We start from the raw sequence: 16,153 nt of genomic DNA, 5'->3' as shown, positions 1-16,153 counted from the left end.
TGTTTTATGTTTTCTAAATAAACAATAGCAAATGGTTATCATGGGGAAGATGTTGATAAATTATGACAGCTGCCTATATCTGAAATGTGAATAGAAGCAAGGTAGGATTTGATCAGTGAAGTAGAAGCAAGGATACAGTCACATAAACAACTGATGATAAATGTTTTTGATTGACCAACTTCAAAAGACTGCTCAGCACATCTGTAGTGTACTCCCCCCAAGGGTTATATAGACTATCATTTACTGCACATTGGCAATAACCTTTGTAGTTACCTTTTAAGTGTAATTAAATGTTTGGTTCAGAATTTTATAATTTTCATGTTTATAAAAAGCTCCAGGAAATAGAAATATCATATTCATCTATGTTAATGAAATCAGATACACAAAAATTACATACATGCTGAGGAAACATGATTCAAGCAATCAGGGCTTACAGATGGCATTAGATTTCTTGATTTTTGTGCAAAAGTAAGGTTATATAAAAACTAGGTGGAAAAGCCTCTCATATGTGTCTCTCCTATGGATGTTTTAATTTTTTGTCACCCATAAAGTCTATTCATACACTGAATGTTTCTATCATGCTCAAATTTGCTCATTTAGAATTAGAGATATTTGTGATCTATTTTACATGGTTATTGTGGGGGAGTGAATGAACTGATGTTCATTTAGGCTTCCTAAAAGAGTGTCTGGTATCAAGTAAGTGTTAACTAATGGCCATATTTATCATTATATGTAAACCTATGTTTAGCAACAGGGTTGTAAGGTAAATTTCTGTTGTTTTATTCCAGAAGTTGGAGCACAGTTGAGTGGCCCACCTGGATGAATACATAGATACATGAATACATAGAATTTAGAACCAGATTTGCAAATCCCCGGTGCCCCTATAAATACCTTATATCTCATATAATTTTAGTTGTAGCAATAAGCTCAGATTTCACAGACATTTTTAGAGCATGATAAATTAAATATTATTGATACATGTCATAGGAACAAATTATTACTTAGCCAGAGGGATGTCTTCCACATTATTAGATTTTGAGTCAGCTGGGTACATTTGCGGCTCTCAGTGTAAAACAGACTATATTGCCTGTGGTTGCTGACAGAAGCATTTGAGTTTAGACAAGGCCAGTAACTATTTCCTCTCAATTCCTGCCTTGATTATGACAGCATTTCTTTCTTTAGTTTTTAAAAATTTTAATTTATGTGTATGAGTGTCTTCCCTCCATGTATAACTATTCACCATATACATGCTGGTACCCACAGAAAAGAGCGTGTTACATCATGTGGAACTAAAGTTATAAATAGTTGTGAGCCACCATTTGCGATCTGGGAATCAAACTTAAGTCTACTGAAAGAGTAGCTAGGGCCCTTAACTGCTGAACCACCTATCTTTCCATCTCCTGACAGCATTTCTTCGTGCAAAGTCTACTTCACCAATTTGGTTTTACTGTTTTCTTTCCAGCATAAAAACCAAGCATAATAGTTGTGCTGCCAAATCTGCCTAACTCCTTCAATTTTGTTTACCAAGATAAAGGTTGGGTTTGCCCTCAGGTACACGAGGTTTTTCCAGTTTATACTCAGACATACCCACTTTCTCCACAGACATTAAAACAAAATAAACATTCTTTCTAAAAATCCACTAAAAATTGATCACTTAACTCCAAAGGCATTAAAGACTACTAAAGGCGTCTTCCCACTTAGACTCTATAAAATAATGTGCGACAGGAGAAGACCAAGATAACGTTACATTGTTTTGAAATCAATTCTCACATCATTAATGATGTTTTCTCCTGAGGAAAGTCAATGAAAGCAATAAATAATTCAAACATTAATTTTAGGTTTTGTTATAAATACAAGAATGTGTGTGTGTGCGTGTATCTATGATTTCTTTCCTTCATGACATTGAAACTTATACTTACCCACCCTACCGACCATGTCACCTGTCTGAATACTTACTCCTCAGACCTATATTCTAGGCAAAGTTGGCTCAGTGGGAAAAGGTCAAGAGTATCTTCCAAACTGGTTAGTGAAAGAGGTAAGCTGAGCCAGACATGGAAGGGAGTAACAATGACTTATTCGAATAAGTAAATCAAAGTTAATAGATTTCAAGTCTGCTGACTCTAGAGAATCGTCATCAAATAAATGATTCCATTAGCAAAACGGTGGCATCTTCTATGCAAACATAATATTTTAGCATTTAGGTGGCTTTGACTGGTTACTAATTGTTTCATGTATCTCCCATGAGACCAGGCTTTTGTGCATCAAGCTGTGCTTCTTCCTTAAACAGGTTATGATGTTGTGTTGGCCTTTTAAAGAATTTTGTTAGTGCAGGAAATTATATGAGCTTCCAGTGAAGGTCTAATGTGCTGTGTTTAAAGTCTGGCCCTTGCAAAACAGTTTGGCATCTTAACTAACAGGAAGCTAGTGTTTGAAAATCAGAGCTGAGAGTCAGTTGTGCTGACCTGCTGCAGGAAAGGTGAACAAACTGTATCAGGTTCTTCCCAGTCCTGGATTAATTTCTTCTCTAAGACATCAATAAGTTGGTTGTTTATGTTTCTTTTTTCTATTTGTCACTTTTTCCTTAAGCTGCTTAAGGAGATATCTAGGAAACGCAGAAGCATCCGTTATGGGAGAGAAGTTGAATTAAAGCCATATATTGCTGCTCACTTTGATGTCCTTCCCACTGAGTTCACCCTGGGGGATGACAAACATTATGGTGGATTTACTAACAAGCAACTCCAAAGTGGACAAGAATATGTTTTCTTTGTGCTAGCAGTGATGGACCATGCAGAATCTGTAAGTTAATTATAATGGCTTCTGTTTCCTACCCTTGTCCATTTTCACCACTGTGTATGTTTATTTGGGGATGTGCCTACATGTACCCCAAATAATTCTCACAAGCTGTCATTAATGGAAGTGTAACATTGGGCTGCCTGTCCTTCCAGCATTGCTGAGCATTCTGCATAATACTACCTTACAAACAAGATGGCATCTCAGACGATAGGAATTTCAGGTGTGAAGTACCAAATTGATAGAGCATAGTCTGTAACACACATTGTAGCATTGCCTCCATTATCACCAAGATTTTTCTCTTTATTTTGATGGAAATGATTTGCTTTAAGAAAAAAATACTGTTCTCATATGGCATGATTGAGGAGATGTTAGCCTGTGGAATTTGGAAGGAAACAAAAGACCCTGTCATTCAAACAGCGTGTTAGAAAACATGGACAAGGGCAGTTATTTAATTTAATCTCTTGTAACTGTGAGTACACAGTGCTTCTATCCCGATTCACCAGACAGTGTTTCTAGGAAGAGGTGAATACAACCAGCTTCTTCAATTATAGAAATGTATGAGTGACTTTATCATTGAAAAGCCAAGAAAGTTACAGAATAATTCAATGAGTGAGAATTCCTAAGGTACTCTAAATAATGAGTTGTCTTGTTTTATGTAATTCATCTTGCTCCTATGTCATTTTATGCTTCAGCTGCTTTGAATGCTTTAAAAAAATGAAAAGAAAAATGGGGAAAAAACAGTAGACTGGAAGGAAGGTAGATGTTTAAAGTGGCAGTTCATATTAACATTTACTAGATATCTTCCTAACTGTGTCCTAATCAAGGCTTAAATCTGGCATGTGTGGCAACTGAGTTGAGTTGGTCTCTTTATTTAAGAAGCCCACAGTTTATGAAAGATATGTATATCAGGTGTACTCTTGGACAGCAGGAACTCTCTTTAATGACTAGAGGAGTTCTCCCACGGAAAATCAGAGAACAAAGGTAGCCTCATTTACCTTTATGTGTAAATGCCATTTGATGACTTTCCTGGCATTTGAATACATCAAGATGCTCTCTGTATCTAGTTGAAGGTTTTAAAGTAAAATATCAGGGGAATGGAATGTTAGAAATTACTTTTCCTTTTAAATATAAAGTAGACAGATACTTACGAGGAAATTTCATCATGTAGTTCTAGGAATGTTTCAGAAGGTGTACTTAAATGCTTAGGTAAATTACAGAAATCAGCATAGAAAGCTCACTCAGTCCTGCAGACTGATGATAGTGCCTTTCTTGGGAACTATGGGTTCTGAAGTCTCCCAAGTATTCCCACTCATGTCTAGATGTCTCCTCATTGGTGTCTCATTATTTCTAGAGAATTTCTAGAATTACACTGTCTCATTAATTCTAGAATTAATAAAAATTTTCAAGTTTGTTTCTTAATTGCCCCTTTTCTCCAATGTTTTTCTCTTGTTTGATGATTTCATAAATGCATATGATGCATTTTAATTAATCCATCTGTATTCCCTCACCTGTAATTTCTTCCCTATTCCCCCATTACCTTTCAGTCCCAACTTCATGTGTTCTGGTTTTGTTTTGCTTTAGGTATTTTGAGTTTTGTTATTTCAACTAAGTCCACATGGAGCTAGCTATATGTGCATGAGTGTAGGATCATCTACTGGAGCATGGATAATTCTCATGTTCTGCTTTCCTGAAGAACTCTCCCTCCTCCAATTGATGTCTGTTACCAATAACACCTCATCTATGGTTGGGACTCTTTTACCCATTCAAAACTACCATACTGGGTTTTTTGTCTGGTTTGATATTGCAGGTCTTGCACTGCTGAGTTCTTGTGTCTGGAAAAGGCTCTTTCCTTGTAGTCGCCTACTGCCTCTGACTCTTTCTTTCCTTCTAGTTGTCTACTGCCTCTGACTCTCTTTCCTTGTAGTCATCTACTACCTCCGACTCTTCCCTTCTTTTCATCTACTGCCTCTGACTCTTTCAGTCTTTATATTCTGTCTTTCATGATAATCTCTGAGCCTTGAGAAGAGGGCATATAATTGATATAGATGTCCCATGTAGGGCTGGTCACTGTCACTCAATAGTTTCTTGTTCTCTGCATGCTGAGAAGTTATGGGTCTCTATGTCAATCACCTCCTACTAGAAAAAGAAGTTTCTCTGATGAGGTTTGGGAGATGCACTAATATATGAATAAAATGATGAGTTGTTAGGAGTCAATTTAATACTGTGTTCATTAGGTAGAGCTGTAGTAGTAAGTTCACCCCTAGGACCTAAGGCCCCTCTAGTCACAAGTTCTTGGCCCCAACTATGTCCTATTATATTTCTTGACATTCCTCTCAAGATAAACAGTGGTTTACCTACATGTCATATGTAGTAAGGCCATCATTCACTACATATCCAACAGTTGTACCCAGTTTTCAGTGATATGCTACTTTTGGAAGCCTCAGTTCTCTAAGACAGATTAGTAATAATAACTATAATCATTTCAATTGTTATTTGGCAATTTGCAGAAACAAAAACCACTTCTCTACACTTTTTACCTCCCCCAACATATAGCTTTTTGCTAATGTGTTGCCTACTATTTAGAGTACCACAAACTAGTTTTGAATCATATAATGTTTAAATCTCTTATTATTTCTTCCCACTCAGCAAATTCTACTTTCTACGAGGCTAGTATCATTTTATGTCTGTTTGTTCATTTCCTTTTTCATGACTTAAGTTAGAAATTCATGTGTTCTGGGGAGCCCTGTCTATAAATTTCCATTTTGATTGACCATTTCGATTATTATCTCAATGCCATTTGGTAAAGAATTTCAAATCAGCCGGTTCATTCACATCTATCAATTTGAGATTAGCCTACAAAACTGAAGGGATCCTACCAAAACAAACATATGAAAAATTATATTTACTTGATATATAAGCTCAATTCTAAGTTCTTTATGTAAATCATATCTATCCATGAATGCTCCAAGACTTCCTGTCCCCCCGACTCTGGCTTTCAAGTTATATCTCAGAAATTTCAAAAAAAAAAAAAAATACTGAGTTTTCATCTGTTTGGTACATAGACAATCTTGAATGTCTTTTTAACCTCTGTCCTGGGAAGTAAAGAAAGTAGAAAACAATAGTAAAATTCAAGTATGCAATGTAGCATGTTCTCTGCTTGTCTGTTGAGCTTGTACTAAATTCAGACAATGTGCTTCAAGGTAAGTCTGTGAAAAATGGATATTAAAAACTTAACTATACTTGCTGGTCTTGAACAAGTATGTCCATTTGTGTCTTGACATTCTTAGCCACTTGAAAGGATGACTTTTTTGATTGTTTGTTGTACTTTATTCAGCAAAAATCTGCTGAGAACATTTCTAAATACAATGTACTATGCTAGCCACTTTAAACAAATAAACATAAAAGCATATACATCCCAAACCTTCCAGGAATTTAGTTTCATCACAGAAAATGAAGTATTCATACACATCTTTGAAAACAGAATTAAATGCATGCCATCAAACAGGAAATAAATGACTAAATAAAATTGTTAGGCTTGTATCCAGTGTTTTTTGTTTTGTTTTGTTTTGTTTTGTTTTGTTTTGTTTTGTTTTGTTTTGTTTTTAAGCACTGAATCCCACCAGTAAACAAGGCCATGTTTAAGTGGGTCCTTGGAAAGTAGTTGGATTTTTGGAGCTAAATGTTATAGAGTTTGTGAATACGTTAATCAGTAAGGATAGAACATTCAGGAAGCAGCAACAAAAGCTCACTGTGATAGAATGTGTTAAATATGGTAAGAAGGTTTGAAACAAAAGTACCAAGGCTCCTAATAACCATGGTGAGATACCCATGTTTCATAGAGGAATTTCATAAGAGAAAGCCTCTCAAAGGTGTTACAGTTGCAAGTTAGGATGATAACTCCAGTACCAGTTGTAATTAATAAAATACAGAAACTCTGAGTATGTACAGGAGCACATTAATGAGGTTTTAATGAACAAATGGTATCTATGAGACCAGCAGTCTAACGTCGGGTTACTCATAAGTCAAATCTTTCACAGTGAAAGCTTAAAGAAGTGGGGATCAAGACAAAGATGCATCTGGGCATAAGGGGAGTTCTTCATTTGAACCTGAATGTTCAGGCAATTGAAAGTGAAACTCTGTTTTCAAATAGTTAAAACTGGTGGGAAGGGGTTAGTGAAATGCAGAATTAGGAAAGTCAGGAAGGGAGTTATTAAGTCTTGCTCAACAGGGGCAAGTCTGCAAAGATACTTAAAACCTAGGCACTGAAGAAAGACAATTAGATTTAGTAAATGATATTATAGTACTAAAGGTCACAGTTCACTGAAAACAAATGGGTAAATGGAAGAAGACACCTGCAGCCAGTGGGTATGAACTGACTTGTGGAGTAGAGTAAACAAAGAACTTAAAAGTGATGGGAGTAAAGAAAATGCTTTATTTGTGTGTGTGTGTGTGTGTGTGTGTGTGTGTGTTGTGTTGTGTTTTTTTTTTTTTTTTTTTTTTTTGAGATATGGTTTCTCTCTGTAACAGCCTTGGCTGTCCTGGAACTCTCTTTGTAGACCAAGGTGGCCTCGAACTCACAGAGATCCACCTGCCTCTGCCTCCCAAGTGCTGGATTAAAAGAATGTGCCACCACACCTTGAAAAAATGTTTCATTTTAAATGGGACAAAAAAAGAATGAAATAAGGTATTCCAGAAACAAGCCTGTTCTTTATTGAGTAACTGTGTTTTGAAGAAATGTGATCAATTTCCTTTTGGAAACAAACATATGAACTTCTAATTGGTAGCTGTCATAAATTTAATTAGAATCTACTAAATCCCTCAAGTTCTAATAATTCTGCTTCACAAAGCTATACCATCTATTCCATACATCTTGGTTTTTAATTGGCATTCTCTTTTGTAACTGTAGACTTAACTGCCCGAGAAATATAGTCCTGAGACGTGCTGGTGTGCTCTAACATTGCATTAAATAATGGTTTGTTTTCCCATGGAAATGTTTGCCAGTGCTGATCTCTATAACTTCATGACATGGATTGTCTCATGACCAAGACCTTGGAACAATAGTGTTTCTGATTTCAGAGTGTTGCTGCTTGCTCATTGGATTGTTTGCTTAGATTTTTAACAGTCCAAATCCCCCAAAATTGTAAAATACCCTAAAAACAATCAAAACCTTTTGGATTTCAGAACATTTGGAATCACTGTTTTTGATTGGGAATACTCAATTCTATCTTCTTTATTTTCACAAAGCAATTAATATATTACTATAATGCAAATGCTCATTGAAAGTTGATTAACTCTTTTTAAAATATAGTTGTTCATTTTTGACATTAATATAATTACATTATTTTCCCTCGTCCTTTCAACCCTCCATTACTCCCCTTACTGTCAAAAAAAATTCATGACCTATTTTTCTTTAATTATTAATAGTGTGTGTGTGTGTGTGTGTGTGTGTGTGTTCCTAAATATATAAGTACAATCTGCTCAGTCAGTATAATGTTACTTGTTTGTATGTATATGTTGTCAGGGTAGACCATATGGTATTGGATGACTATTTTGTATTGACTAAGCAATTGATGAGCTCTTCCCTAGGGAAGACTATTTCTCATCTCTCAACTTTCCTTAGTTGCCTTTAATTTATTGTGTAGAGTAGAAGCCTTATGAGATTTCCCTCTTCTAAATTAGCATATCTGATGGTACCCTTGTTATTGATAGAATTTCATGAGTGTAGTGTCCCTGGCATTTCTGGGAGACACAATCTCACAGTAAGCTTCCTGTTCCTCTGGCTCTTACATTCTTATCATTCTGCTCCCTCTTCTAGCGTGATCCCTGTACTTTAGGTGCTGCCATGGTGTTGAAGATGTATCATTGAAACTGATCGCCACAACTCTGCGTTTTTCTCAGTTATGGTTTCCTGCAATGATCTTTCTCTTCTTCTTGTAAAGAGAAGTTTCCTTTGATGAGGGATGAGAACTATACATATTTAGAGTGTGTATAGGGATTATGCTGATTTCATTAAGTGACTGTTATAGATTCTCTCCTTCAAGATCTATGACTTCACTAGCTGTAGGTGGTTAGCTAGGTTTCCAGTACCAGGCATGGTTTCTTTCTTGATGAGTAGGCCTTAAGTCCAATGAGAGAGTTGTTAGTGACCACCAAAGCCTCTGTGCCATGACCGTACCCTTAGAGTTATCATGCCTTGTTAGTTGTTGCTATGGTTCATAGGCATCACAGCTGGGTGGGACTATTGGTTGTTTTCCTCCTTTAGAAGCTTGTATGGCTCCTTCTGGTACCATGAATACTTCATGGAGGAGGCTTTCAGGTCAGATCCAGCTCAGGTCCTCTGAGTCCAATGTGTGAAGTGCATAGTGTCTTCAGCAATGGGAACTTACCTTTGACTTCTAGCAGGCAGCCAAAGGAATAGCAATAGCCTGTTTAGGGAATATTTTGGATAATCATGACCAACAACTCAAAAGCAGGCTTCTCATGCCTGTTGTTGGGGGGAGGGGAGTTGTTAGGTAGACTATGACTTTTGAAGGGAACATTATCAGCCCAGATTAGACACCTGCTTGTTGGTATTTTACACTTATGAAACTGTATGTGTAAATTCCATGGTAAAAGAATCTTTGAAGTCATTTACACCATTTTAAATGATTTTGTTATATTTCTCTCATTTTCAGCATTGTAAAATGTCCTTCTTCTTCTCATACTTCCTTCTTATTATGCTTCCTTTTTTAAAACACACCCCCTTCTCTTCTCTGTATTTGTTTAATATGACTTTATCAACCTGTCATCAAATACATTATGTCATAAGTTTTTCCTCTCACTTTAGTGCTAAAAATACCCTTTAGGAAGACATGATTTTCTAACTGAAATGGACTCTGTTTATCCTTAGAAAATGTATGCAACCAGCCCATACTCTGACCCTGTCGTGTCAATGGATCTGGATCCACAACCAATTACAGATGAAGAAGAAGGCTTGATATGGGTCGTAGGTCCTGTCCTTGCTGTGGTCTTTATCATCTGTATTGTGATTGCTATTCTTCTTTATAAAAGGTAAGTCTGCTCTATATTTTAATTCTGACTTTGAGGACTTCCTTAATTTAGAAGAATAAATTAATTTTCCATGATTGTGTGGCAGATTTTATATGATGTATTTGAAGACAGCCCAGTAACTAATATTGGAAAACATGTTTTTCGTCATGCCTAGAACAGACTGGGATGACTGAGCTTGTGGTGTGTTCTTTTATTGTGCAGAATGTACTCTTTCAGCCTCCATATTCCATGGTGCATTTTGATGATCAGTTTCATGATAGCAAGATATTGGTACATCCCAAACAGCTCTTAATTTGGTTTTTAGATGATTATTTTTCAAGTACGCTTTTAAACATTTCTATTCATTTCATAAATCTAATGTGCTTAAGTGCTAAAATGTTTCTCTACTAGCTGTTTGTGTTGGTTTAGCAAATATAACTAAATGATTTTTTTTAAAAAGAAAAAAAAAGAGATAAAGAATGAATTCCCTCTCAGTTTTTATGCATCTTTTCCTACATAGTCACTATTAAATTTGTATCAGTGTTCAAGAAGGGGTGATCAGAAAGTACTGTCCTCTAGTTAAAACAAATTCTAACCACAGTCCTTATATGTCTCAATATTGACCTGATTAGTATTTTGTCATTTCTACCATTATTCCTTTGTTCTTATGTTCATAGAATAGGCTTGTTTCTTTTCTTCATGATCTCTGATCGTCTCTAGAGAACTGTCTTTTATTAGGGTCTATTCTATTTATTCCAACACAGAGAGAAAGTTGAAATGATAAGTGATGATGCAAAGTTCATAATCATCACTCATTAAGTTGCCTATTTTATCTTGGAGTTAGAAAGAAGGAGATAAATATCCTTAGTTATCCCTTCAATCCCTATTTATCCCTTCAGGTCACTACCATCATGCAATTGCTCAAACTGTAAAATAGCAGAGAGTGTGTGATCAATGACAGAATCTCCTCTTAGTTGATGGTTTAAATCTCCCCATTTCAGTCTTTATTGTATTGGTATGAATTTTAATGGAGGCTGTTATATTTCCTCACCTCTCTTCTGTATTAGACTTAAGAGTGGAAGAAAGGTGCTGTCCACATGCTCCTGGTCAGTCATGGATCCCATATGAGCCAAAGCAGGAGTTGGTACCCTTTCCTGTATGTGTGCTATAGGTAGTAACCGAAGAATAAGGATGGGTTTTTTTTTTTTAAGCCAAATTAGATTTCTCATTGTTATTTAGAAGATGCTTGTTCAAATGGTCACATCCTACAATGGAATCTAGCCAGGAAGAAAGTACCTATTCACAGGTCCCTTTCTAGCCCATGTCATGTGGCATTTCTGATATTCAAAATATGCAGAATGCATGCCTCATTTTCAGGTCATGTTTTATTATGATATGCTAGGCAATTAGTAAGTAATTCTATTGTATTTGTAAGTTAATTATATAAATTTATGAAATTAATAACTATAACCTTGATAATTTTTTAAAACTATAATTACATTTTCCTTGATTCATCTACAAATGCTTGAAAAGAATCAACTCATTTATAATTTTCCCTAATCCTGCAAGAGGAAGCATCTTATTTAAAGGTTTCATGACTCTGTTAAAAGAGTTGCATTTTCTCGTATGCACATGTAGCATAGTCTAATGTGATTGTCGGAAAATGCATACATCCTCGAATGCTAAGTATATTTAGCTAACCATCTGAAGGCCATGGAGCATTTCTGAAATAGAAATGCTTGCTTCAGCACTAAAAAACGTTCCTGACTTGAAATTTAAGTAGACCCAACAATGTCCTTCTTGATTATCATGAGGCAGTTCAAGAGGAAATCTGTACTCAATGAATGGTGTCTTTTATAACTTGGATTCTGAACAAAGTTAATTACATAATATGTACTTCACGCTCTCTTTTAGGTGCCCTTTGGGTTATATATAGATCATTGATAATGACTCAAAATTGAAAGTATCACTATTGCCATTACTATAATTAAGAAAATATTAATATTTTACTTCCTTATGCAAATAATGTTTAGAGCTGTCAATGGCCTAAACCAGAACTGGGTCACATTGACTTGATCATTGCCTTTACCAGGTACACCTGCTCACAGAGTGATGGCTTGTGTCTAACAGCCAGCAGCTTTGGGTGGCTTGGCGTATTGATAAGTGTATTTTACCCTGCAACTTGAGGCTTTGAGGCTTTTCTTAATAACTATATTGATGTGGAAATGGACACTATTTTATGTCACTCTGTTAATTTGACTTTTCTGTTATCTTGATCATTTTTATATTTATAATGCATTGATAACCAGTGGTAAAACTATTACTGAAGCCTTGTAAAGGCTTTAACCTACTTATTGACTCTTAAGAATATTAAACTACAATTGTCAGATTTATAGTATTACAAATATTACTTATTATGATTTCTTTGTAAAGATTTTCATAATTAATTTATTCAATGACTCAACAATATAAATTCAGAAATAAGATGCTAACAAGGCCTAGAAAAACAGTGGGATATAAATCAGGAACCCTGTGGTCAAGGTCAACTTCTGTGGCTGAAGGGCTAGAAAATCTTACTCACACCTCAAACTTTGTCACTTACAAAGAAAATAAATGAACTATACAAGTGAGCTTTTAAATAATACTATTCCATTATCTGGGAACCTAAAAAGGTAATAGGATTGGCTTTATGTTGTTTCTACATTAAATGTGTATGTGTGTATCTAATTGTTATGTATAAGCCCAGATTACCATCATCCATCCACCACTGACAATGAACATTCACCAGGCCACTCATTTCTTCCACATTCATCTACTCTGCACATGCTACATACGTAACACTCAGTAATTAGTTCCAGTAAAGCCTGAGAATTATTTAAAAAGAAAGTAAACATTTTAAAATAAAATATTAATATTAATTTAAGGGAAAATTCAAGATGGATGATAGTGTCTTTTTCTATGTCATTGTGTGGGAAAGAAAGTACAGAATATGAGGCTAGAAAAATCTAAGGCATACTATAAGCAGAAGTAACATCCTTGGCCATGAAGAGAGAAATTTCTGTCCTTATCCTTAGATACTTGGGTGTAAATCACGAGGTAGATGAAAAACAAGTAATTTTATCTTTTCCAGCTGTTCCTAGAGTCTACTGTTTGCACATCAACTTAGACAAAATTCAAAATTACCATCAGGCATATCATTGCAGCCTTTATACCTTGTGAAAAAATAGAAGTCCATACCTAGCTCAGGGTCAGTGCTGCCTCCTGCCACCCAGCAGCCTCCCCTGCCTGGAGTCCTGGTCCTCACTCCTTGCTGTTCCTCATGCCTTGGTCACACTTCTCATCTTTTATGTCTGAGATCCTGCCTCTCCTCCCTCTATTCAGGCGACCCTACAGCCCCCCTTTCCGTGTCCTCGAAGTTCTAGTTACTGATGATAGAACCTCTTGCATCTCTATAACTGCCCATTATCCTGACTCTCTTGTTTCTCATTGTCTCCTGAGTGCCCAGAGCAGAGCTACATTGAATATATGATCTTATATGTGTCCGATGGCATTCAATTTACTTTCCACCAACTGTTCATTCCATCTTTTCCTATCAGCTTCATCTTGGCCTATGATGTAAATTTTCCTGTTTTTCAAGCCTTCAAATGTAGATATTTAAACAAATACGAGTGCATGTACAAGCTAAATCAAGCAATCCTGTAGGAGAAGAACAGTTCTGTTAATTAACTCTTCATCCTTTCATATAAAAAAAGTCCAAGCAGCCTTTCTCTTCCACACAGAAGAGATTCTCTACACCCTAGTCTCTGATGAACTCATTGATTAAAAAGGAAGTGAGAAACATATACATAAGGTTGTTTATATTTTGGTAATTTTTGGTTTTGAATTCAGGACACTAGGTAAATCACTTTACTTTTAAGACCAGAAAGAACTAAATAAAAAAAAAAGAACTAAATAAAATAAGCGTGATATCATTGTCATCCTTCACTGTGTGTGTGTTTATACAGATAAATGTGAATTTTTGTTTTTCTTTCTTTGAGCAATGGACTGCATCGTCTGTAGTACTTGTTTCTACAACACAAAGCACTTTACCCCTTGCCTCCAAGTGAACATTGTTCAGATTAATACCTTCTGGAGAAAACTATAGTCCCTGGAAAACAGCTCCATATGTAAATAGTCATTGTATCATTATGCTGGAACCACCCCTGAGTGACTTGTGGGTGTGTTTATAGGAAGTAGCACCCACGTGAGGAAATGTCTGTTTTTTCAATGGCTAGTAATAAATGCTTCTGGGAATTAGCTGAGCTACACAGAAGGGGCATGCACTTGGGATGTATAATCACAAGTATTATATTTTCCAATACTTAAAATGCATTTAACCCTTTATTATAAAAAGATTTATGATTGCCTTACTTGTCAAGAAGTGTTGGAAAAATTATTTCTGCTACTTCATTTCATTGTGGTGTAGTGTTCCAGTGCTCAAAATTTTACTCAGTGCAATGCAGTTTGCAGAATTTCATGTCATTAATGAACAACATACTTCTTAGCGGAAGGCTTCATGTTTATAAAATTCTGCTGCATTTTCATTAAGAACACGAGTTGTTTTCCTGAGTTAGATCTTAAAAGTTAAATATCATGGTCACCATATACTTGCTGTATTAATTAATTTTAGCAGCATTTTTGTAAAGTAGTAAGTGAAAGTGAATGCACCAATGAAACCCATGCTTTCTTTATTCAGTGTTATAGTCTCTTGGCCTCCATTTACTTCATGATTAGAGGCCTGTAAACATTTTGATGCACTATTGTTTACTAATATGTGTGAGCTATGTGTCTCTGCTTGTGAGCACGACTTTTAAAAACGTGGTTGTCATGGTTACTCTCGTTACCATTGGCCAACTAACATTAAGCCTTTCTTTTTTCCTTTTTTTTTTTTCTTTATTTATTTCGTGCTGCATTAAATGGAGCAGTAAACCTGACAGGTGAGGAATAGAGACCAAACCCCTTCCATGCTCAGTAAATAAGCTACAGATAGACTTGAAGTGTTGGTAAAGTGAGGGTGGGGGCCCGCATAAAAGATCCTACCTAGCAAGTGGAAGCTGGACAGAGCCTACCCACAGGTGAAAATTTGGATATTAAAATGATGATGAAGGAAATATTTTGCCTTTATGAGAAGGAAACAATTTATTTCATTAAAACCAAATCTAGAAAGCAGTAAAGCCAGTCTCTGAGTTACATGTTCAGGGGTAAATAAGTATATGTGTGTGTTGATGTGTCTGCAGGTTGGAAATGTGAGTTGTCCTGTAGACCTTTTGTTTTGTTTGTTTGTGCCCCTTAGACAACACTCTTACCAAACCCAAAATTATCCCTGTGTCCCCCAGCCCTGATTTGCAATAACAGTAGTAATAATAATACCTAAAATATAATTAATGATGATTCCAGACTGCTTTCTACTGTTTAACATGCATATGCAAATATATACATATTTATTGATATAAATGTTTGATTCAAATTCAGCTAAAAGAAATATCTAAGAGGTCATCTGCCAGCACTACATTCTGTGGCCTTTAGTGTGTGGTGCCTGGGTCAGCAGCACTGGAATCGTTATTCCCTGAGAATTTTCCAGAAATAAAAATTCTTAATTCGCACCTAAGATGAATAAAGTCTCCAGCTTTGACAAAGTAGCCTATGTTTTAAAGTGCCCTCACAGCTGGTTTTTGTACACACTTACATTTGAGAATCACTGTTTGTATCGCTGTCTCTAAAATCACTCTAACACTGAATGGACAGGACTGTTAAACTTACAGGAGAGGGTCTCCTTTAGTGGACACCATGATTTGTCATTTAATCCAGCAGAAAAGTACAAGCTGGTTTGTTTCAGCCAAAACACACAGCACTAGGAACCTACTTCCTGTTCTCAGGTTCCATTGTAACTATGCAGGCACTTTACAGTTTATAATCCCTCCTCATTGTACTCACATTAGAATCTGACCGCAATTTAAGACATCATCTTCTTTTTCATCAGTGAAGGAGCTGAGAAGACGGCCTTTAGCTGATATGCATTAAGATAGATTTGAGAACATAATTAGGGACATCAAAGCAGTAAAGTCTGAACCATTTTCTTTAAATATTAAGAGTAGAGTTTTCATAGGAGAAGTTGCATTCAAAACCAGGCCTCCGGATCATGACTCCAATCTTCTGAACAGCTCAGTTTGTTCTGGCATCCCTCCTCAGTGGGAGCTATGTAAAAGGAAAATCAAAACAGCAGTTTCAATCGTTGTGGAATGCCACACACTCTTTAACTACACAATTTCTCTATATGGTATATACTTGTCAT

At 35.9% G+C, this 16,153-nt stretch overlaps 1 protein-coding gene across 4 annotated transcripts in view; it reads left to right on the top strand.

The window, feature by feature from the left end:
* Ptprd (protein tyrosine phosphatase receptor type D) overlaps window positions 1–16,153 on the top strand; it is a 378,271-nt gene that overhangs the window by 242,211 nt on the left and 119,907 nt on the right. For all 4 annotated transcript variants that reach the window (XM_059254481.1, XM_059254480.1, XM_059254479.1 and 1 more), the window contains 2 exons: window positions 2,587–2,796; window positions 9,683–9,843. In XM_059254481.1, the coding sequence (XP_059110464.1) occupies window positions 2,587–2,796; window positions 9,683–9,843 (371 nt within the window). The remainder of the gene's footprint in view (window positions 1–2,586; window positions 2,797–9,682; window positions 9,844–16,153) is intronic.

The sequence above is a fragment of the Peromyscus eremicus genome, chromosome 2, assembly GCF_949786415.1.
Source record: "Peromyscus eremicus chromosome 2, PerEre_H2_v1, whole genome shotgun sequence".
NCBI classification, from domain to species: Eukaryota; Metazoa; Chordata; class Mammalia; order Rodentia; family Cricetidae; genus Peromyscus; species Peromyscus eremicus.
The sequence above is the reverse complement of the archived record's forward strand: the minus strand, read 5'-3'. Positions and strand labels throughout refer to the sequence as shown.